Genomic DNA, 23311 nt, shown 5'->3' with positions numbered 1-23311 from the left:
ATGTATTTCACTACAAAAATGAAACCTCGAGGGTTGGCTGGGTAGCAACCCCATTTAGCCCCCGCTGGTGGATGTCAAAACCACAAAACACTTCTGCAAAAAAAGAAAACAATTTACATACATGGTGACATTCACTCAAATATACGGTAATGTCCACTTCAGAGGACAAAAGTCTATTCCTGGGTCCCAGGAGTATATGAAAAATGTCAAATTACACACCTCTGATATACATAAGTACACTAGTATATATACAATAATAACACCAGAGAGATTTCAAGTAGACACAGACTATCACAGTATTTTGATGATGTGATTCATCTCGGTGGAAACAATTCTGCAACTGCATCTGAACGAACCGATTCACTCCAGATGAATCGCAGTTCTCAACACTAGACAGCGAGATCAAAGTGACTCGGTTCTCAGGTGCAGTTAATTACGGTCATTACCATTATATAGGAGAATTGTGAAGCACGCGTACACGTAGGAAAGAATAATAGCCTTTATCATTGTGGAAGTATAATCTTTTTATTCAAGCAGCGTTTTAAACACTTGTTGAAGTTGACATTAACAGGTTTTGTAAGAGGAGGAGATGATGGAGTTGCCTTTATATGACTCGAGCACGGGTCAGATGTGTTCATGTGATCAGATGTCTCTGGGTGAGATGCTCCAGATCCAGGATCATGCAGTGAGTGAAGAGCAGGCCTGGGCCCTGTGCTTCCAGCTGAGCTCCGTCCTCTCTCAGGAGCCCCGGCAGCAGGGCTCGATGAGGCGGACTCTGGCGCCACCCGAGGCCGCAGGAGGAGTGCTGTTCTCCCGCGACGGCAGCGTCTCTCTGCGGCCCAGCGCTGGTGGTGCTGGTGAGAATACCCTTACTGTATAGTAACTGTCAGATTTAACATAACTTGTCTTTTGACATTTATAGACCTATTTAAATAAATGTAATTTCTACTAAAATTAGTCAGAATACAATATCTAAGATAGACTAAATGTAATTTGTAATCCATAACAGACTAGAGTCTGCCTAATCTGCCCAGCATTGATATCTTTGTAAAAGCAATTACATAAATTGTTTCATGGATGGGTCTTTCTTTATATCCTTTACAATGATATAATTCAAAAGTTACAAGATATGGAATTACAAGAAATTGAAATGAAAGTAATTTGGGCATTTATGAATCTTTTCATTTTCTAAATAAATTAATAATCCCATCTTGACACACTTTGTCTTGTCTTTAAAACACTGTTTAAATAATGTTCATTACGGTGCAGTTTCTTGCCCCATAGAATTTCAGTTTAGGAGTTAAAAAGATTTTAATAGCATATTTGTAAATCCTTAATTTTTTTTAGTCATAAACTGTACTGTTGTAAGTGAAGCCGGCAAAACTGTCAATGCAATAAAACACCCTTTTTAACATCTCTCTGTCTGTAGGTAATTCATTTGTGATCGAGACAGAGGAACAGGTAGGCGAAGAGTTTATCTTCAGTTTTGTGCATAATAATAAATAAAAAAAGTCATTAATTCAAGCATGTGCCATTAAGATTTGTCACTGTCTCTATAGGCCGTTGAGTTTGTGGGCCGTATTGTGTACTTGAGTCTGGACTGGGGTCTGGAGACACAGGTGGAGCGGGAATTGAGTGAGACCTTGGAGATCCTGTTGTGTCAGATGACCAAAGTGAACCTCAGCATCAGCGCCGATCGCTCCTGCCGACCCGTCCGCACCATCTCGGATGTCATCCAGGTGCTGACGTCATCAGAATCATCCGTCTACTGCGCTCACTGGATCGGGACCAGTCACAGAAGCCGAATGTGCTGTTGGTCTGAATGTGTGAAAGCATGAGGATGTGGCCTGATCTTCCTGGCTTCTGTGTGCCGGTTGTGTTTCTGACAGGTTTGTAAGGAGCGCCTGTACGATCCCAGCCAGGCTGTCAAGCATTACAAGAGTGTGTGTTCCAGTCTGTTCTCACACACCGTTGAGCTGTGCCAGTATCTGCAGATCGTTCAAGAGTCCCGCGAGGTGAGCGAGTCTGAGAGTGCACAGGTTAACTATATTGATCACAGTGTTATTATGGTAGTAAAATGGATCATGAACTCTGGAGGGTTTTTGCCTGCTGATGGTGTTTTTAGAAGTGACTCATTTCTTGACCCAATTTTATATGGAAAAACACTCAGAGTCTGCAGAAACTGTTTGAATCGGAGACCCAGCTGGTTGCACGAGTGACCACTAACTGGGTAAGTAATGGGCTTTCAGAAAAAAATATCAACTTCACATTTACTATATTTGACTTGTATTCCTGGGTGAGCCCAGAACATGAACGATTTGTTCCCAAAAATTAAGTATTTGTTCCCTCGTTTTAGTAAATCGTCGCCACGTTGAACTAATTTGTGAAAATCAAGTCATTTGTGAAAATGAAGATTTTATTGTTGTTTATATGTCTATGTGGTGTTTGTGAATTCATAAGTCAACAGCATTGCTGAGTATTTTCTTTTTAAAGGAACACGCCGACTTTTTTGGGCTTTTAGCTTATTCACTGGGCGAGTTACTACATGCACGGTGATGAAAAGGGTATGTATGGACTTGTCTAACTGGGGGATACGGTGAATAAGCTAAATAAGTCCCAAAAGTCAGCGTGTTCCTTTAAAACCAAAGACAGTCTCAAAAACACGGTTTGAAATCGCTGGTGTTTCTGACGTCACAAACTACCATGTAAGCAATCAGATCAACACGTGATCGTCAACGAGTGCATCTCTGAGCTGAGTGAGTGAGTGGAGGCGGGGCTCATTTGCATATTCATAGAACCGCGTATACTGAATGAGGCAAGGGCGTCGAGTTACATTCAAGATATTTTAAGGCATGAAGAAAACTTTTAAATATGTAATTTTGGTGATCAAAGGTGAGTTTTAAGGGATAAAATTTACTACAGGGAGACTTTAAAACAAAGGAATGAAAAGAGACTTATGACAACAGGGCCATGATTTAATGAAACAAGGGACAGAATTTTAGTGAAACGAGGGAACCGAGTAGTAAAATGTGTGGATGTATCAGTAATTCATGGCCACGATGTACATATCCCCCCCCCCCCCATGTCATCTAATACATGATGTATTGTTCATGTATTAATGTATTGCTCTAACTTTATCTTGTCCAAATACAAGTCGTTTTTATTAAAATCAGCATGAATTACTGCAACAAACACTCACAACTGTGCTGTCTTTATTTTTATTTATTGCAATGCAAAAAAATCTTAATTGCCTTTTTCTACACCGACATATACGTGTGTGTGTGTGTGTGTGTGTGTGTGTACTAAGTTTCTTGTCAGCTTTCATGGTCTAAGTCTCAATTTCAGTGTTTCTTGTTTCCACACTGCAGATGTGCACATGGAAGGATCTAGTGGATGAGTTGAGCAGAGGTGTAGTGTTGCGGCCGTTAGCGGAGACTTTAACTAAATGCCCACGGCCTGCTGAGACCCCTCCATTCAACCAGCTTCTGCGGGACATCCAGTGCAGACGATACACACTACGGAAAGTTCAGGTTTGTGTTCAGTCTGTCTTTGTTCATTTTCGAATGTTTCTTTTTTGCACTTTTGGCAATATTCTGCTTTAATGACTTGAAATAATTACCTAGTTCTGGCATGAAACTCTAGATGGCACAGGCTGATAAGTCTTTGACTCATTTGGTAGCAATCACATCATCATCTACATGGCACAGCTGATTGGTTGCTGTTGCATCGGCATCCAATGAGCTGCGGCTCAACATTCAAATAAATACCGGGGTGTTGCTGGTAGAAGCATGTCTTAAAGCTGCCGTCGGCAACATTTTTTTTATCAAATTCAGTGAAATTGACACTATAATCCGACAGAACAACATAAATAAGGTGGTTTTAGAAAAAAAACCAAGCTTCTAACTCCACCTGGAGCGTGTTATTTGTTTTGCAAAAATCCACCGCTCCCGTCTCATCGGGTCCAATCAGCGCAGGGGGGTGTGCGATCTGACTGTCAATCACAGTTCGTGCACACGCCACAGATCCCCCCCTCCCTCGCGCAGACGCGCACATTACAATATCACATGCACACGACACGCCTGAAGTTCGCCTGAAGATTGTACGAAGCGTGATGGCGGAGAGAAAATCTACTAACAAGCTTCCAATTCCTCGGTTATTGCCATCTATGGATAGATTAGCCAGGGCAGCCTACCTCCGAGTCCATGGTGTTGATCGATGCTGAAGAGACGAACGCGTTCACAATAAATCAGGTACACACGCACTGACGATGGGCGGGTGCTCGTTGGTAGTGGGGAGGGGCATGAGAGTTGTAAACATTCAAAATTTTGGCAAAGTCCACTCAATCTGCCAGACTTGCCGACTGCAGCTTTAAGCCCTATTCGGACGGGACTAGTTTAACATAGAGAGGTGGGGTAAAGTAATAATTATCAGAGCTTCTCTGTGGTTTTAGTCCCGTCCGATGTGCATCTAGTGATCATGACGGACAACTCAGTAAAAAGGTCTGGAAAAATTACCTCAGGTAATACTAATCCCGTGCGAATAGACCCGCTGTAAATATGTACGTAAATGTTTCCTGTTTAAAAGTAGTTTTCCGCGTTTTTTCAAGTATGGAGTTGCTTGAAAAAGCATTCAGTTGCGTTCTAGACGCTGGGACAAACTCAAGTGTTTTCCACACACCATTCAGATCAGAAAGAGGATCGAACGCACTTGTTAGAGGCACAAAACATCTTTTAGCGTTAGTGTAACTGCCTATTACCAACACAATCCAATCTGAAGTTAATACATCATTCGACCGGACATAACTGTTTATATATATAAATATAGATTGTGTTTGTGCACGTGATATCAGGAAGCAACGTAATACGCACATGACGACAGGAGGGTGACGGCGATGTGCAAATCGAGTTACTCTCCCACTTCTGCTAGTTTTACTGAGATATCTTATCCTGTGTGAATTGGCCATTTAATATTACAGACGTCCTGTGGTAAAATTACATTACTACTTTACATGCTCACAGCAATGTCTGTGAATGTATTGGCAGTAGCAAGTCTCGGTTCTTGCTCTGCAGCCGTAGCAGAACTATTCCGCCAAGAACAAATACATTAAGATTGCCACATCCATTACCATGCCAATCTCTATTACCATACCAATCTCCCGAGAGTTGTCATGACAGAATTTTTGTTGGATGTCTTGCCTAAATGTGCATCCTTGCATTCATAGGATGTGGGAGAAGGCCAGAGAAAGCCAGACACTCACCAGACTCTTCTAGAATTCATCCGCTTGCGGCCAAAATTACGACCGGTGAGAAGAATTTGTTTATTTCATAACCGATGTTCATCGCAAATGCAGATTTATATCTAAAAGTTTATTTTTCTTCTCCGTAACATTTAGATACAGGGGTGCAAACAGCGCGCTTTTCGGCGCCTCTCGCTTTTTTCACGTCAGTTTGGGTGACTTGTGTGAATCGTGCAGATCCGAAGAGTTTTTTTTTTAAGGGGGGGGGGGGGGGGGGGGGTTTGAGATGGTCTGATTATTATTTAACCAACAGTAATTCTTGATTGCGTCCACCAACAAGTAAATAGGAAATAAGCGAATCAGAACACTGCGCCAAACCAGCAGTATGTGCGCAAGCGTGAACCACTAGTGTTTCTGTCTCACTCTGGATCTGCCACTGCATCACATTTCTCTCTGCGTGGCGTGGAGTGTCCGTCTCAAAAAAAAAAAAGCCAGTGTCCGTCTCAACGAGTTTCCCCGTAAACGCAGTCAAAATAAAACGGATGCGTGTCATTACCGGTATTAGATACGTGCATTCGTCTTAAAGGGACAGCACCCAATATACCTGCAGCTGTTTGTGTCACCAAAGTTAATCAAACAACAAAAGAGAAAGAGAAAAATCACGTTTTGTCAAAAGATAAACTGTATTAATACTTAATACAGTTAATTTACCTGAAAAACAAAGCACTGCTTTATTTCTCGTGTATTTATGTTTTATTGTATTTATATTTGTATTTTGTTTATTAGTTTCTATGCAGATGCACTAAGCCTACCCTACACAATTACCCCAATCATCCTAGAATTATTAATTCTTTACAAAAAGAGCTATTCAAATCATCAGGTGAAATTGTTTTCAGGAAGTAGCAGTAAAGCAAGAAGAAGAAGTGCAAGATAGTTTTTCTAAATTTCATTTGACTCTATGTGCCTATAGGGGTGGGTTGGGGATGGTGGCAATGTAGTATCTGGATATTTGCCGCGGGACGAGGGCTTCGATTACCTCTCTCTTTTTTGACCATACATGTGTTTGCACCCCTGTAGATATTAAAATCGAATAAAGCAGCCACAATAAAAGGAACTAGCTAGGTTAGCTGATTACCTTAAGTCTATGTCACTCTCAGATCGTACAGCCGTTAACACTTTCTGCGATGAGACATGTTTTCCTGTTTGTTCATGCAACATTTGGCATGAAGCCTATTAGCATCAAGCCAAGTTCTAACAAAACTTAAAGGGGACTGATTATGCCCCTTTTTCACAAGATGTAATATCTGTCTCTGGTGTCCCCAGAATGTGTTTGTGAAGTTTCAGCTCAAAATCACGCCGGTAACGTTTGTGTCCCTTTAAATGCAAATGAGCTAATGCTAAGATAACGCTGGACCCTGCGCCTCCGAAGCAATCTTGATCCGCCCGGAAGGCAGAGGAGAGTCTCGCTGCGACTGGACCCTCCAAGTGTTGAGTGTTCCTCAGGGTGTTTCCCTGTTCAGTACCGGCTGTTGGCCTAAATGTTTCAATTGCAAACTATGGGCCCATTCAAGTTCACACACCCATGCAATTGCCTGCTGTTATGGTGAAAAAATAAAACAACAAAAATTCTTGCAAAAATAACCTTTTCCTCCTCCAAACTCTATGGGCGTCAGCTCCCTGCCCAGATGCAGCGAAGCGTCTCCCGAAATGATTCAGCCCCTAGCCACCCGTGCTGAGGTGTGGAAAGCCATCACCGGTGTGTCAAAATGGTTACTGGACTACTAACTCCAATTTGCTCACAGACCACCCTGCTTCGCAGGCATAGTCAATTATTCGGTAAGGAGCAACGTGGCTTACGTCCTCCGCACCAAAGTAATGAGCTTACTAGCAAGGGAGCTGTGGAAACAGTTCCCCCGAACCCACAGCGAGTCAGGCTTCTACAGCCGCTACTTCCTCGTTCCCAAGAAGGATGGTGGCCTCAGGCCCACCCTAGACCTCAGACATCTGAACCGTGCCCTCACGAGATGGCCATTCAAAATGCTAACTTTGAAACAAATCCTCTCAAGTATGCCCAGGGGATTGGATTTTCTCAGTGGGTCTGAAAGATGCGCATTTTAATATCCAGATAGCCCCCCCCATCACAGACCATTCTTGAGGTTTGCGTTTGAAGGGGTGGCCTACCAGTTTACGGTCCTTCCGTTCGGACTATCCCTGGCTCCACGCACTTTTACGAAATGCATGGATGCAGCACTTTCCCCACTGAGACAAAAGGGATGCGCATCCTGAATTACCTTGACGACTCGGCCAAGATGAGCCAGTCAGTGGAAGAATTAATTTCTCACAGATCTGTGCTCCTCAGCCATTTGAACTGCCTAGGACTCAGACTCAATTAAGCCAAGAGCTCACGGTCTCCCAGCCAGAAAATCTCTTTCCTGGGAGCAGTTCTAGACGTTCTAGACCAGACCTAATAGGACACCATGTCTTAGTCCGGTCAGACAACATAGCGGTAGTGTCCTATATAAACCACCAAGGTGGACTCAGGTCGCAGCCTCTGTACAGACTAGCCTGACGCCTTCTATAATGGGCACAACACAGCCTCTGAGAGCGCTGCATGTGCCAGGCAGACTGAACCAGGGAGCAGACTTGCTGTCCTGGGACAATGTGTTCCCAGGGGAATGGTCCGTCCATCCCCAGACGGTTCAAACAATCTGGAGCATCTTCGGCAAGGCAGAGGTCGACCTCTTTGCCTCCAAAGGCAACTCTCACTCCCCAATATTCTTTACAAAGAACATGGATGTGCTGGCCCACGAATGGCCCAGCCTCCCCCTTTATGCCTTTCCCCCAGTCATGCTGCTCCCTCAGGTCATCAAACGAATCGGGGAAGACAGGCATGCCACCCTTCTGGTGGACCCCTCTGGCAGATCCAGCCTTGGTTCTCTGAGTTGATTTCAGCTGCTTCCAGCAGCCCCATGGCCAATTCCCCTGAGGAATGACCTCCTTTCCCAGGCAAACGGGACAATCTGGCATCCCCGACTCAAGATGTGGGCACTCCATGTGTGGGCCCTCAATGGGAACTTAAGGACCTCCCAGCGAGAGTCCTGAATACTATCTCAGAGGCTAGAGCTCTGTCCACGAGATGTCTCTATGCTCTTAAGTGGTCCGTTTTTCTGACTGGTGTTTAGTCTGGAACCAGGACCCTTTTTCATGCGAAATACCTCTGGTACTTTTCTTCTTACAAGAGCTAATGGTCGTGGGTCGGACCCCCTCCCCTCTCAAAGTCTATGTGGCGGCCATAGCAGCACAGCACTTTCCCATGGCCGGCTAATCTCTGGGTTGAAGTGAACTGGTCGTCCACTTCCTAAAAGGGGCAAGGAGGCTCAACCCGCCTTGTCCTCTTACATACCCTCTTGGGATCTATCTACGGTCCTTAGGGCCCTCAAAAGCCCCCCATTCGAGCCGCTACAGTCGGCCGAGCTCCGGCCACTTTCACTTAAGACCTCTCAACGGCTAGCATTAGCATCGGTCAAGCGAGTGGGTGACTTTAAAGCGCTCCCCGTCAGTGCTTCCTGCCTCGAGTTTCGGGCCTAACTGCCCAAAGTCGTCCTCAAGCCAAGTTATCACTGTGCCCAAAGTGCTATCTAGTCCGTTCAGAGCACAAGTTATTATGCTGTCCGCTCTTCCTGATTTGGAAGACGGGTGTCAACTTCACTTACTCTGCCCTGTCCGGGCCTTGAAAGTATATATACAGCACTTCGTCCATTTCAGACAGTCAGAGTAGCTCTTTGTCTGCTTCGTTGGCTACACCAAAGGGCTTCCGGTCACGAAGCAGAAACGATCCCGCTGGATAGTGGACGTTATCGCTTTGGCTTATGCTTCGGTGGACCTTCAATGCCCCATCAGCATCAGAGCACACTCCACGAGAGGCGTGGCCTCTTCCTGGTCGTGGTCCAGTGGTGTCTATTGGCGACATCCTCGCCGTCCACCTTCGCCAGATATTACTACATGGAGGTCCCTGCGCTGCAGGCACAAATATTCTGTATAGTTGGAGTTGACCTCAGAAGGAGCTCAACCCACTATTACTTCTCCGGAGGCTCCGACCACAGTCCAAGCCCCTCTTTTGTTGAGCATAATTTGCCCTTCCCTAGCCCTACCGCCTAGGGACCCTTACTCAAGCGTCCCAGGCTAGGACCACATAACGTGGTGTTCTGCTTGCATAGCACAGCGTGATTGGATTGGTTCCCCATATCTTTTAGCAAAGACACAATGAGTAAACGCTTCGAAAGGGAACGTCTCGGTTACTTGCGTAACCTCTGTTCCCTGAGATAACGGGAATGAGTATTGCTTAGACGGCCATGCTATGTCGCTACACGACTGGCGTTCGTCTCTTCAGTCGAATTAAAGTTGATTCCTATGGCAAATATGAGCTGCTTTTATAGGCAGATGCCCAGCCCTTTTCGGCAGGCTCTTTGCTCTCTCGGCAGGATGCACTGCGATTGGCTCGCGCAGACACGCTGCTTCAGCATAGGTTCATCCAGTTCCCACTGACCAGCCAATGAACGAGCTCAGATCGCTGTACTGTTATGGCTGTGCAGTGGCACTGCTTTTTTTAATTATTTTTTTATTAAAGGCTTCAAAATTCTGAGAAAAGGAGTTTCCCCATAGCGTCTAGCAAAGATGCAATACTTGTTCCCGTTATCTCAGTTAACCGAGGATACGCAAGTTACCAAAACGTTTTTTTTGTCCTAAAGTTTCATCAACATATAAAAACTTGCATCTCCAAAACAGTTTTGGCAGTTTTAATCCCTTCCCATCCAACCATCTGTCATACAAATAGACTTTTCACCTATCTAATCCATTCCCTGTGTATTGCAGTTTGAATTTATGATTGGAAGTTTACTTTTGCAACATCAGATTTCTCAGCTAACAGGTTTTGCTTTCCTATTGATTTCTTCTTCCTCAGGCCTCAGAGCGTAAGATGGGGCTGAAGCCCAAAGAGCAGAGCAGTCTACATGAGCTACTTATGGAGGAGATTCGCTCTATGAACCACTGGAAACGCCTGGCACACAACAGGGAGACAACCTACCAATGTACACAACTCTGGGCTTTCAGTTTTTTGTAACTCCTGAATTTGTGAACTACTGACAGTTTTGATTCCTTAAGCAGCAGATGGCTCAACCATTAATAAAGAGCCTGAAGACACCTCTTTTCTGAAGTCAACTTCACACGGGATACCTTCGGATGTAAGTTTTTATACGTCCTTGCATGGCATTTTGTAACTATTACGTTTTGATGACTTGGTTAATTTGTATGATTTTGTACAATCTCATTTGTACTTTCATACGATCTGCTCATGCACCAGTGATGGGTATGGTTAGGGGTGGGGTTAGAGGAGGATCTTTGGGGGGGTTTTTTTGGGTTTTTTTTTTACGATTCAAATTGTATGAATTCATAGGAAATTGCCACCTCATAATGTATTTTTTTTCCTGTGAGATCAGGTTGGTCCTCTTCATATTTCAAGCAGCACTTGCAAAATGCAAACTTGCAACAGATATCTTTGCAGTTTTATAGTTTTGTAAAATGTATTCCCTAACTGTGCAGGAAACTCTTGGTTCAGGAAATCTTGTGCAAGACAGCAGCGTTACAGGTGAGATCTTGATTTTTGCACCAATAGGTGAAACCAGAGTAATTTGTGTCTGTCACAATTGACCTCCAAATAAAATAAATGTAAATTACAACAAAAGAAATTATAAACAATTACTTTATGAGAACTAAGTACATTTAACCCATTAATACATAATACCCATTAGTACATAAAAAAAGGATATTACAGTTATTGGGGATTAACTGGCTTGGAAAAAAGTCTCAATAAATTTTTTTATTTATTTTTTTTAGATGAAATATGATCTGGACATAAGATTTTAAGATTTACCAAAATTAAAAATGTTGATTTTTCTTTAATGTGGTTAACATGTCATCCAATCCCACCTAGACATCGGAATCTGCACAGGAAAACGCCGGACCAGATCTTTTGCTTGCAACAGGGATCTCTTCAAAGGGGTGCGTCACCTTATGATCAAGGAAACAACACTTGAAACATTTACTCTGTGGACATTAAGTTACATGAAATGAAGACTGCAGGTCTTGTATGTCTTTTTGCACTTTTTATATCAACAAAATCTCTCTCATAAGTATAACTTTTTTCCAGGTTCTCATTGTAATTCTTATACTGTTGATGGGTTGTAAAGTACTGAGAAATTGTACTTTAGTTTAAGTACAGATAATATGGCAAAACTTTTATTAAATTAAAAGCACCTACCCAAAAAGTACTTGAGTGAAAGTAAAAAAGTATCCACATTTAATTTTACTAAGGTATTTGCAAGTTCAAAAATGAACTTTTCTAAGGTTTCTTAAATTTACTTTAAAAACAAGAGGCAGTAGCAATTTTCATTTTAGTATTTTTTTTATGCAAAAGGCTTTTTCTCATTGTTCTGACAGTGTAAAATTCTAAGACACAGATTCTGAGTTCTACTTTTATTGTTCTGTGTCTGAAAGGGATTGTTAAACCAAAAATGAAAATTGTCACCCTTGTCACAATAAGATAAAAAAAAAAAAAAAAGTATTTCTCTTTTAAATAATCAAGGGATTTAATTCAAATGACATATGTACTTGGTACTTCTAAGTTTACATGAAATTGTAATGAGTAAAAAAAAAACATTTACACCTTTTTTAAATGTTGATGAGTACAAGTATTTGTTTTTAACAGAACTCAGGTACAGATTCAAAATACTGAGTACTTTATTTTCTATACATTTCCCCCCAAGGTTAAGAGCAGTAACAAGGGGTCTGTTCTCACAACGATCGTTGATGTCATGAAAATGCATTGTTCTGAAGAAAAAGGAGATCTGGATATGTTGTGTGAGAGATACCGGGACTGGCGGGTGAGAATTCCTGATTCAGGATCTAAAAATGTTGTTCAGACTGCAGGCAAATCAGATCTTTTCAGGCAGACTGTCTGCACTATTCAAATGAGATTTGTGTGTCCACTGTCCAGACATAACCACAGGTTGGGTTGGGTTGGTTTGGTAACGGCGTAGGCGTGACCATGTTTGTGACGACGAGGCTTTCAAAACGGATGCCGGAAAAATGGAGGTGTGGTGTATCATATTGCTCTCCAAATTAGTGCCCTGTCGAGTCGTGGTGCAGAACTCTTCCATCACACAGGAAAACTCAGTGAAGGAGGAGACTGGTATACAGTTGCTATCGAAATTATTCAACCCCCATTGCAAATTAGGTTTATTGGCAAAATTGAAAGAATTTCAGCTGTTTGCAATGACCAAATCAAACAAAAGTTATTGAAATAGCTCAACACAACAAATGTTTCAAGTGGTTTCCCCAAATTCAACAGAAAATGCCACTTTTAATGACTTCTGCAGTCTTTTAATGACTTCATAAGTCTAGTACTTATGACACCCTTTTGCTGTTCAGACCTGCTGAAAACGAGATGTATAACCAGACACCAGCTTCTGGCAGTGTTTCTGACGAATCTTAGCCCATTCCTCATGAGCAATGGCCTCCAGTTCAGTAATATTCTTGGGTTTGTATTCTGCAACCGCCGCCTTCAAATCCCATCAGAGATTTTCTATGGGGTTCAAGCCAGGTGGACTGTGATGGCCACTGTAGGATCTTCCAGGACGACTTCTGCAACCAAACCTTGGTGGAATTTGAGGTATGCTTGGGATCATTGTCCTGTTGGAAGGTCCAATGACGTCCAAGCTTCAGATTCCTCACTGATGGCATGACGTTTTCTCCTAGGATTCCCTGATACTTCAATAAAACCACCTTGCCTTCCACACACTGCAGGTTTCCAGTGCCACAGGATGTAAAGCAGCCGCAGAGCATCACAGAGCCCCACCATGCCTAACTGTAGACAGTGTTCTTACCAGCACATGCTTCAAATCTTCTTCCTCCGGACATATGATCCACAGGGCCGAAAAGTTAGTTTTGTTTCATCGCTCCACAGAACAGAATCCCAAAACTTGGCTTATTTATATGATTTTGAGCAAATTGGAGCTGACTTTTCTTGTGCTTTTGGGTCAGTAGTGGTGTTTGTCTTGGAGAACGTGCCTTACTGTGCAGCTGAAACCTCAGTGCCTGTTGCCACCAAGTCTTGCTGCAGGTCTTTTGCAGTCATTTGAGGGTTTTTCTGAACCTGCCTTCTCAGAAATCTGGTTGCAGCCGTGGATGGCTTCCTTTTTCTGCCCCGTCGAGGTAGTGTAACCACTGTTCCTTTACCTTGAACTTGTGAACTATGCTTCCAACTGTGTCTCTAGGAACATTTAGTGCCTTCGCTATCTTTTTGTGTCCTCTTCCTTGTTTGTGAAGGGCGATGATATATTCTCTTAACTTTCTGAACCATTCTTTTGACTCAGCCATATTTCTAGCTTGCAGTCAAACATGACACTCAACAAACCTAGCCAGTTCAGATATTTCATGTGTTCTAGCTCAAGCACACCTGGTGCAACTAATGAAGCCCTTGATTAGTTGCATCAGGTGTGCTTGAGACAACACCTTTTTTTGTGAGGGAGTCTTTTCAGGGGGTTAAATACTTTTGAAACAGCAGAAGTCATTTGGACCAGAGCACCGGTGGCGTGAGGACCCAATTGGAGTTGTTCCGTTTATTAAAAGTTGCATTTTCAGTTAAATTTGGGGAAACCACTTGAAACCTTTGTTGTTGAGCTATTTCAATTACTTTTGTTTGATTTGTTCATTGCAAACAGCTGAACGTCTGTAAATTTTGCCAATAAACCTGATTTGCAATGGGGGTTGAATAATTTCGTTTGCAACTGTATATTGTGATGCTCTGTGCTGTAGTCACGGCCGAAATCTTCTGACATACTGTTGAATACAGTATGAATACTTCCAGCATTTCAGTCACCAGTTTTGGTGTTATTGTTGTGCGTCGCATTAAGAGTGACGATTTAAGCAGCCAGACTGAGATGCATCTGTAAAAATCTGATTGGAATCAGACGTCCAAATGTGGTTTGAATCAATTTAGAAATAAATAAATAAATGATTTTTTGCTGCCCAGACTTTCAAAAACCCACCTGGGTAAAATCTGGATATGTGAAAAACCATTTTTTTTGTCAATCAAGATTTTTGCTGGCAGTCTGAACATAGCCTAAAAGTCTGTTTTTCTTAGGTTTGCTCATGCTGTGCAATGAGAAGTCTTTATTTCACGTGGCATAATATTTGTTCTCTGTGTCGGAGGTAAGATCACTAATTTCTCTGAATCTGCTCACGATGAAACTGTCTGTCTTGTGACTTCTGCTGTGTGTTCACAGGGTTGTGTGTCCTGGGTGTTGTATTGAGGTAAGCTGGGCTCTGATGTATTGAATATTTGGATGGCATTAATGACGTCTGGCTGTTCATTTGCATGTGTTCTCTCTAACAGATGCGTCTGCCCTCCAAGCACTGTGTGAACCTTCCGCTGAGCTTCTTCAAGCAAATCGTAATGAAAGATGGTGAGCAAAGCCAGAGAAATTTCTGGAATGAGCGCTGGTCCTGGAATTCAGCCTGGTAAGTAGACAATATCTGTTGCACTAAGTACACAAAGTTTTTGCAAGATATCATGAAAAAATTAGGTGTAGAAACAATTTTCTCTCAGAAATTGCTAGTAAATTTCACAAATGATTACAAAGAAACTGCAAGTGACACATTAAATTAAACATTAGATTTTGAAGTAGAAAGTTTTGCTGCGATGAATAAATTACCACATTAGCATGCGTCTGACAGTTTTGTGGACGTGTGTGTGTGTGTGTGTGTGTGAGACAGCCATTTTGTGCTGTATTGCAGTGCTCTGCTTCCACTACCTGCAGGCAAATTTTTTATCAGTCTATAAAAACACACAAAGGTATGTGGCGGAGCCCAACTTGCTGGTGCATAGATATCCTCTACAGAACCTCCCTAAGTAGGCTGTAGCCATGTCCCTAGTGGAGTGAGCCCTTCAGCCCTCAGGTGGTCGAGAACCTCTGCATTTATATGCTAGAGAAATAGCATCTACAATCCAGTGGTACAGCCGCTGTCGTGAACAACAGCTTCCCTTTGTGAGGAGTAGCCCAAGACACAAACATCTGGTCATTCTTTCTGAAATCTGCTGTCTTCTCCACATGTACACACACCAAGCGCCCATACTGGACATACCAAATTTAATCCCTGATCCCCCGGAGAAGAGAACCGAGGAGGGCGTAAAGCTGTAAGTTCTATAGTTGGACATCTATAAGCCGAGTCTACCACTTTAGGTACGAAAGCATGGTTAGGGTGAAAAGAAACCTGCAAACAAGACTGGCTGACGAACAGGGCTTTTAATTCACTCACACGCTTGGCTGTCACCAGAGCTACGAGCAGGGCCGTCTTAAGAGAGAAACCTATGCCTTCCAACGGCTCATAAGGGTGTTGAGAAAGGGCCTCTAAAACCATAGATGTATCCCAAAAAGGGATATTTGCATATTTGTGGCTCCAAAAGAGACCTTTGAGCGCATTTCGGGCCCATACACACAATCCACATTGGCCGAGGGTCCCTGTCCGAAATGGTTGCTCCACATGACGATGGATACGGGCTGGATGCAACCTCCCTACACTTTGACTCATTCCCTTTGGTGGGGGTAATGACTCGACATAATGTGTGAATTGTAGCCTCAGTTTCATGTTTTTATCTGACAGGAGTGATACCGGTGTGTCTTCTGCTGCTGTAGCCCGTCTGCCTCAAGGTTGGATGTGTTGAGCGTTTAGAGATGCTCTTCTGCCTCAAGGTTTGATGTGTTGAGGATTCAGAGATGGTCTTCTGCTTCAAGGTTGGTCTTGTTTTGGGTTCAGAGATGCTCTTCTGCCTCAAGGTTGGACGTGATGAGGGTTCAGAGATGCTCTTCTGATTCAAAGTTGGTCGTGTTAAGCGTTCAGAGATGCTCTTCTGCTTCAAGGTCGGGCATGTTGTGGGTTCAGAGATGCTCTCCTGCTTCAAGGTTGGACGTGGTGTGGGTTTAGAGATGCTCTTCTGCTTCAAGGTTGGTATTGTTGTGGGTTCAGAGATGCTCTTCGGCTTCAAGGTTGGTCGTGTTGTGGGTTCAGAGATGCTCTTCTGCTTCAAGGTTGGTCGTGTTGTGGGTTCAGAGATGCTGTTCTGCTTCAAGGTTAGACATGTTGAGCGTTCAGAGATGCTCTTCGGCTTCAAGGTTGGTCGTGTTGAGTGTTCAGAGATGCTCTTCGGCTTCAAGGTTGGACGTGTTGAGCGTTCAGAGATGCTCTTCGGCTTCAAGGTTGGTCGTGTTGAGTGTTCAAAGATGCTCTTCTGCTTCAAGGTTGGTCGTGTTGTGGGTTCAGAGATGCTGTTCTGCTTCAAGGTTGGACGTGTTGAGTGTTCAGAGATGCTCTTCGGCTTCAAGGTTGGTCGTGTTGTGGGTTCAGAGATGCTCTTCGGCTTCAAGGTTGGTCGTGTTGAGTGTTCAGAGATGCTCTTCGGCTTCAAGGTTGGTCGTGTTGAGTGTTCAGAGATGCTCTTCTGCTTCAAGGTTAGACATGTTGAGCGTTCAGAGATGCTCTTCGGCTTCAAGGTTCGTCGTGTTGAGTGTTCAGAGATGCTCTTCGGCTTCAAGGTTGGTCGTGTTGTGGATTCAGAGATGCTGTTCTGCTTCAAGGTTGGGCGTGTTGAGTGTTCAGAGATGCTCTTCTGCTTCAAGGTTGGACGTGTTGTGGGTTCAGAGATGCTGTTCTGCTTCAAGGTTGGACGTGTTGAGTGTTCAGAGATGCTCTTCGGCTTCAAGGTTGGTCGTGTTGAGTGTTCAGAGATGCTCTTCGGCTTCAAGGTTGGTCGTGTTGAGTGTTCAGAGATGCTCTTCGGCTTCAAGGTTGGTCGTGTTGTGGATTCAGAGATGCTGTTCTGCTTCAAGGTTGGACGTGTTGAGTGTTCAGAGATGCTCTTCGGCTTCAAGGTTGGTCGTGTTGAGTGTTCAGAGATGCTCTTCGGCTTCAAGGTTGGTCGTGTTGAGCGTTCAGAGATGCTCTTCGGCTTCAAGGTTGGTCGTGTTGTGGATTCAGAGATGCTGTTCTGCTTCAAGGTTGGACGTGTTGAGTGTTCAGAGATGCTCTTCTGCTTCAAGGTTAGACGTGTTGAGCGTTCAGAGATGCTCTTCGGCTTCAAGGTTGGTCGTGTTGAGTGTTCAGAGATGCTCTTCTGCTTCAAGGTTGGACGTGTTGAGTGTTCAGAGATGCTCTTCGGCTTCAAGGTTGGTCGTGTTGTGGGTTCAGAGATGCTGTTCTGCTTCAAGGTTAGACATGTTGAGCGTTCAGAGATGCTGTTCTGCTTCAAGGTTAGACATGTTGAGTGTTCAGAGATGCTCTTCTGCTTCAAGGTTGGTCGTGTTGAACATTCAGAGATGCTCTTCTGCTTCAAGGTTGGTCGTGTTGAGCGTTCAGAGATGCTCTTCTGATTCAAAGTTGGTCGTGTTAAGCGTTCAGAGATGCTCTTCTGCTACAAGGTTGGTCGTGTTGAGCATTGAGATGCTCTTCTGCTTCAAGGTTGGTCGTGTTGAGCATTGAGATGCTCTTCTGCTACAAGGTTGGTCGTGTTGAGCATTGAGATGCTCTTCTGCTTCAAGGTTGGTCGTGTTGAGTGTTCAGCGATGCTCTTCTGCTTCAAGGTTGGTCGTGTTGAGTGTTCAGAGATGCTCTTCTGCTTCAAGGTTGGTCGTGTTGAGCGTTCAGAGATGCTCTTCTGCTTCAAGGTTGGTCGTGTTGAGCATTGAGATGCTCTTCTGCTACAAGGTTGGTCGTGTTGAGCATTGAGATGCTCTTCTGCTTCAAGGTTAGACATGTTGAGCGTTCAGAGATGCTCTTTGCTTCAAGGTTGGATGTGTTGTGGGTTCAGATATGCCCTTCTGCTTCAAGGTTGGTCGTGTTGAGTGTTCAGAGATGCTCTTCTGCTTCAAGGTTGGTCGTGTTGAGCGTTCAGAGATGATCTTCTGCTTCAAGGTTGGTCGTGTTGAGCGTTCAGAGATGATCTTCTGCTTCAAGGTTGGAAGTGTTGAGCGTTCAGAGATGATCTTCTGCTTCAAGGTTGGACGTGTTGAGCATTCAGCAGAAATTCTGAAATGGTCAGACCAGCCCATCTGGCACCAACTTCTAGCCTAGAAATCTAGACGCACCCTAGCAGCAGCAAAATGTATTTTGCAGCCAGGGTAGTCTAGCAACTCTCCGTTGACTTTCGGAGCTGTAAAAACCTAAATTGGGTTAGGCCAATCACATCGCGTATAGAGTAGGCGGGGCGGGCTTAACATGATGACGACAGAGTTGCGACGGTTCCCTGCTACTTGAAAACAAAGAGTTGCTGCTGGCGAACAGCGGTCTTTCGAATCGGCTTTTGCCGCGACTCTGGAGGACTTGGCGTTAAGTTTTTCTTTGAGAACAGAGCAAAGAACATTCTTAAAGGAAGATTTGTTTGTAGTTTTGCCGGCCAGATTCAAAAGTTGAATCTATCAACTAACTAATGTTAGCTCCGCTGTTGGGAAAACGCTCTGGTTGTTTGAAACGCTCCTATTGCGTGCAGAGTGAATTTGAAAGACTGCCGTTTATAGTGAGTTGCCAGACCTAACATCTTGATGTAGGTCTGGCTTGCCAGGCTACCTTTCTTCATTCTGATGCTCAGTTTAAATTCAGCAGATCGTCTTGATCATGTCTGTTGAACAGGTGTAGCTGAAGTGGCCAGGTGAGTGTGTACAATTTTTTTTTTTTTTTTTTTTGTTCACACCGCCCATGCCTAAACATATTTAGCATAGGCTACAAATGTATGCATGTTGAAAAATATGGACTTCGTGTCCTTGGCGTCACCCGTAGTTTTCTGAAGAGCATTTAAGCCAAAAGTGGGCGGAGCCAGCCGTCGCCATCTTGCCAGTGTGTCACCGCACGTCATTCCTGTTTTTGCCCTTCGAAATATTACAATAGTTAAAAGGCATAGCTAAAAGTGAGACTGTATCGTGATGCTGTATTATTCTGCTAGTTAATTTATTATGCAGTAACTTACAATATTGCTCTGAGCGTGTGACTGATTCATGCGCATACATGTCAGTCAGCGCGGCATCGCACATCAAGTTCGTAGAGAGCTTTATTCAGTCTATTTTAAATTCTGATTTTGGCCGCCTCTCAAATGGGTCAAACCATAGATATTACCTCAGAATCCGTGAGAGCAATGGTACCGCAGAACGAGTGTAGCCTCAATATCTATAGACGTTTTTAAATATGAAAACTCCAAATAGCAACGAAATTGTCAGACATCCACTAGAATGTTCACAGAGGAAAACAACTGAAAAACAGCACTGGTTGTTCTCTCGATACTCGACAATGACTGAATCCAACAGTGTGGGCGAAGGTATAATATGTGTATTAAATTGTATGAAATAATCCTGAAAAAAAAGTACAAACACGGCAGAGATGCCAAGTTCAGCAGCTGGGATTAGCTGAGGTGACGTGACGCTAACAGACAGCAGACAAACGGCTAGTAGTGACAGCAGCGGCAATCCACCTGTCACTCAAGTGGCCACGCCCCCTTAATTATGCAGAACTTTAAGGCTTAATATAATTTAAACGGATGAGTTATATAAAAAAAAATTCACCCCCCTCAGTTTTCATGAAGGGCAAAATTAGCTATATAGACCAAAACCAATTTTTGTACCAGGCTGTAAACATATTTTGTTCTGCTGTAAAGTTGGGCATTTAACATGGGGGATATATGGAATTGACTCTCTTTTGCAGCCTGTCTCTAGCGGCCAGTCGCTGAATTGCAGTTCAAGTCACTTCCGTATTCGCTTCAAGAGAGAGACTGGAAGGTTGCCGCTCGGTTGAACTGCTCTATTTATGGTTATTTTCAGAAATAATAACGTGTTATTTTTTTTTTTAATAGTAAACTGGCCTGTGGAAAAGACTGAATAAAATATGCATGTTCCTAAGATGTAAAACATATGAAAACCGTCTGATTCAAACGTTTATGAGCAGGTTTACACCCACCCCTTCCAATCCCATTGAAATTTCATTCGGATCGATTGAGGTGTTTACATGAAGGCTTTTCAGTCTGATTGTAACATGTAAACATGGCTATTTTGGTCTTGCTCACATCCAGAGGGAAAAATCCTTTTCATCATTTGAGACTTGAGATATTATTTAAATTATTTAATTACATAAAGAAACTTGATAAAAACACACATCAAGATACATTTCTTTTTTCCCCTCAATAACTTCCTTTTATTGAAGAACATAGATTTTAAGTCTTGAATAGAAAAATGAATGGTTAATTTGATATCAATGTTCTCAGTTTCTGTTAATAACGTTTAAAAACAAGAAGTTTTGTTATGATTACAGCAGAAATACCAGAGGAAATTTCCTAGCCTCTGAATATTGTGTTGGACAATGTGGCGCTTTCAAGTCAAAAAGGTCAAGAACTACTGCTTTAGTTTAGCTCTGTGTCCACATACTCTTTTACAACATCAATGCAAAATATTGTAATGCCTCAAAAGCATGTTTTTGATAATAAAAAAAATAAAAATAATATAAAAAGCATGTTGTCGTTCATCTCGTGAGCTCAGCCAGATATCATGATGGAGCTCTGCATAGGCAAGCTTCCAGTTTCGCTCTATTAATATGGCCATCAATAGAAATACTGGACATTTGACTACAATCTCTCAAATATATCCGATTTCATCACTTGCTGAATGATTATGCACAGATTGGTCTGACCTGGGTGTTTTCATTAATGTGTTTATCAGTTGTATGTGATCGATACTCTACTGTACTCTGTGTAATGTTTGTCTGCTCTTTGCCACAGGATTCCTCTGGTTCTCGTGTCGTGCGGGAAGGACTCGACATCTGTTCACGCTCGGGCTATGCGCGACTGGTACAGTCAGGACATCTGTGTGAGCTGCCAGAAGGATTTATCGAAGGCCTGTGACTCTGTTCTGTCCAGCTGTCCCATCAAAGACTCTCAGGAGATATGACCACCCTCCCTTTTCATCACTTTAATCTGTTCCTTTATTTGTATATCAGCGGTGTTTGTTTTTTGTTGTTGTTGGGTTGTTCATAGTGTGGCACCATGTTGGTTCGAAACGTTTCATTTTCACCATTTTGCTAATTTTTTTGGTTTTACATTGTGAACAAAATTAAATAAATGTGCTGAATATTTTTACTAAAATGTTTGTATGCATGTGGAGCGCAGTAGTGGTATAAAAGAAATTCAAACTAAATTAAATTTCATACTTTTTATTCCAGTGACCTTTTCTTTGTGTATAGCGTCTATAGGTTTGTCAAATTTTCCTCTAAGAAACACTGACTATACAATGGCAACTGACAAGTGAACAGTCAGTTCTTGAGTTTCAAGTGTTGGAAGCAGGTGAAAAGATGCCTTAACAAGAGTGACTTAAGGGCCGAATAGTGATGGGCAGACGACAGGGTCATGGGCGCCCAAGGCCTCGGGGAGCGAAGGCTAGCCGGTGTGGTCCGATCACACAGAAGAGCTGCTGTAGATCAGATTTCTGAAAACCGTAATGCTGCCCATGATAGGTGTCAGAACACCGAGTGCATCCCAGTTTGCGGTGTAGATGAAGACCAGTCAGGGTGCCCATGATGACCCCTGCCCACCACCATAAGAGTTTCCAATGGTCATATGAGCATCAGAACTGGACCACGGTGCAATGGAAGAAGGTCGCCTGGTCTGATGGATCATGTTTTCTTTTAGATCATATGGATGCTTACCTGGGGAAGTGATGGCACCAGGTGCACTATGGGAAGAAGACAGGCTGGTGGAGGGCGTGTGAAGCTCTGGTCAATGTTCTGCTGGGAATCCCTGGGTCCAGGCCATTCATGTGGATGTAAATTGTACATGTGCCACTTGCCTAGTGGCCTCTTTCAGCAGGATAATGCACCCTGCCACACTGCAAAAACGGGTTTGGGGAACATGACAAAGAGTTTAAGGTGTTGCCTTGGCCTCCAAATTTCCCAAATTGGGGTGTGCTGGACCAACAAACCTGATTCATGGAAGACCCGCCGAGCAAGTTGCAGGACTTGAAGGATCTGCTGCTAATGTCTTGGTGCCAGAAACCACAGGACACGTTCAAAGGTCTTGTGGAGTCCAAGCCTTGACACATCAGAGCTGTTTTGGCAGCACAAGGAAGGACCCACGTGATTTTAGGCATGTGGTTTTATTGTCATGGCAGAACAGTGTACACTGTGGTCTCCCACTCATTTGCTTGTTCCAGTCATGTATTTGAGGACAAAACAAATATTCAACTCCATACAGTCTAGAGAATTCTGTATGTCAGTGTGGTTTCATTGTTCATTTGTTTTTGTCACAATTTCCCCAAAGACGACTCGTACTGATTTTCATTAATTGAACATACATTTCAGGAGTTATGAGGGTTTTTCAGTTGTAGCCTCCTATGGGCAAAATGTTATGTAAATTGTTTGTCCTCAGAATTTCCCATTTGACTCAGTTTTCAGGTCTGGGATGTTTTGTCATGAGGGTCTCGAGATGATGATGATGATGATGATGATGATGCATCCCAAATTTGGTGCAAATCTGCCCAAATTGTCTGAGGAGTCTATTCAGGAGATAATTCAAAGTGAAAAAATATTTGTAGAAACATGACTCAATGGGCATTTAAAAAAAACCTAAACTCAATATATAAGTTTTGTTTAATTAAGTTTTTTAAACCAAGTCGGGCTTGGCTGACAAGTGACCAAACCAGTACAACATATTGGTTTTGGTTTAGTACTTCAGTTCAGCCTGTGTATAGCCTGTGCCTTTTCCTCACCAATTTGTATTTTATTTTAAATAAATCAGTTGGGATAAAAAAAAGAAAAAAAAAGACAATTGTTCTTGTCACTTGACATTAAATTTTTTAATATTTACTTGTTAAAAATAATGCATAATAATATTTATGGTTTATTAAACAGCTTTTATTGATAGTAAGCATTTCCTTTCCACATCAATAAAATGAAATAATAGTTTATAAAGAACTATTTTCAAAGACCCACTTAAAA

At 42.9% G+C, this 23311-nt stretch overlaps 1 protein-coding gene and 1 long non-coding RNA gene across 6 annotated transcripts in view; one reads left to right on the top strand and one right to left on the bottom strand.

Annotated features, from left to right (window-relative positions):
- Window positions 1-23311, bottom strand: part of LOC307145408 — a 1105317-nt gene that overhangs the window by 323898 nt on the left and 758108 nt on the right. The window lies entirely within an intron of this gene.
- On the top strand, window positions 409-21517 carry LOC307145810 (protein spire homolog 2). Of its 5 annotated transcripts, none has more exons than XM_079849402.1 (16): window positions 409-848; window positions 1430-1461; window positions 1560-1739; window positions 1890-2015; window positions 2171-2230; window positions 3369-3530; window positions 5222-5302; window positions 10197-10323; window positions 10400-10476; window positions 10835-10880; window positions 11226-11293; window positions 12058-12174; window positions 14436-14503; window positions 14578-14605; window positions 14688-14812; window positions 21102-21516. In XM_079849402.1, exons 1-16 carry the CDS (start codon window positions 590-592, stop codon window positions 21268-21270), a joined length of 1725 nt encoding a protein of 574 aa, XP_079705528.1. In that variant the 5' UTR covers window positions 409-589; the 3' UTR covers window positions 21271-21516. The 5 variants fall into 5 exon arrangements, with proteins under 5 accessions (XP_079705528.1, XP_079705527.1, XP_079705531.1 ...); XM_079849401.1 differs by having other exon boundaries at window positions 409-857; window positions 21102-21515; XM_079849405.1 differs by having other exon boundaries at window positions 409-857; window positions 14688-14757; window positions 21102-21274.

Source organism: Squalius cephalus (assembly GCF_949319135.1).
Source record: "Squalius cephalus genome assembly, chromosome: 18".
Taxonomy (NCBI): Eukaryota; Metazoa; Chordata; class Actinopteri; order Cypriniformes; family Leuciscidae; genus Squalius; species Squalius cephalus.
The sequence above is the reverse complement of the archived record's forward strand: the minus strand, read 5'-3'. Positions and strand labels throughout refer to the sequence as shown.

What these genes read in the sequence shown, in the direction of transcription:
- LOC307145810 (XM_079849401.1), top strand. Translation starts at nt 590, where the DNA reads ATGATGGAGTTGCCTTTATATGACTCGAGCACGGGTCAGATGTGTTCA. An exon ending in GCCCAGCGCTGGTGGTGCTG is followed by an intron (nt 858 to 1,429) that starts GTGAGAATACCC and finishes CTCTGTCTGTAG; the next exon opens with GTAATTCATTTGTGATCGAG. An exon ending in ATTTGTTCTCTGTGTCGGAG is followed by an intron (nt 14,504 to 14,577) that starts GTAAGATCACTA and finishes GTGTGTTCACAG; the next exon opens with GGTTGTGTGTCCTGGGTGTT.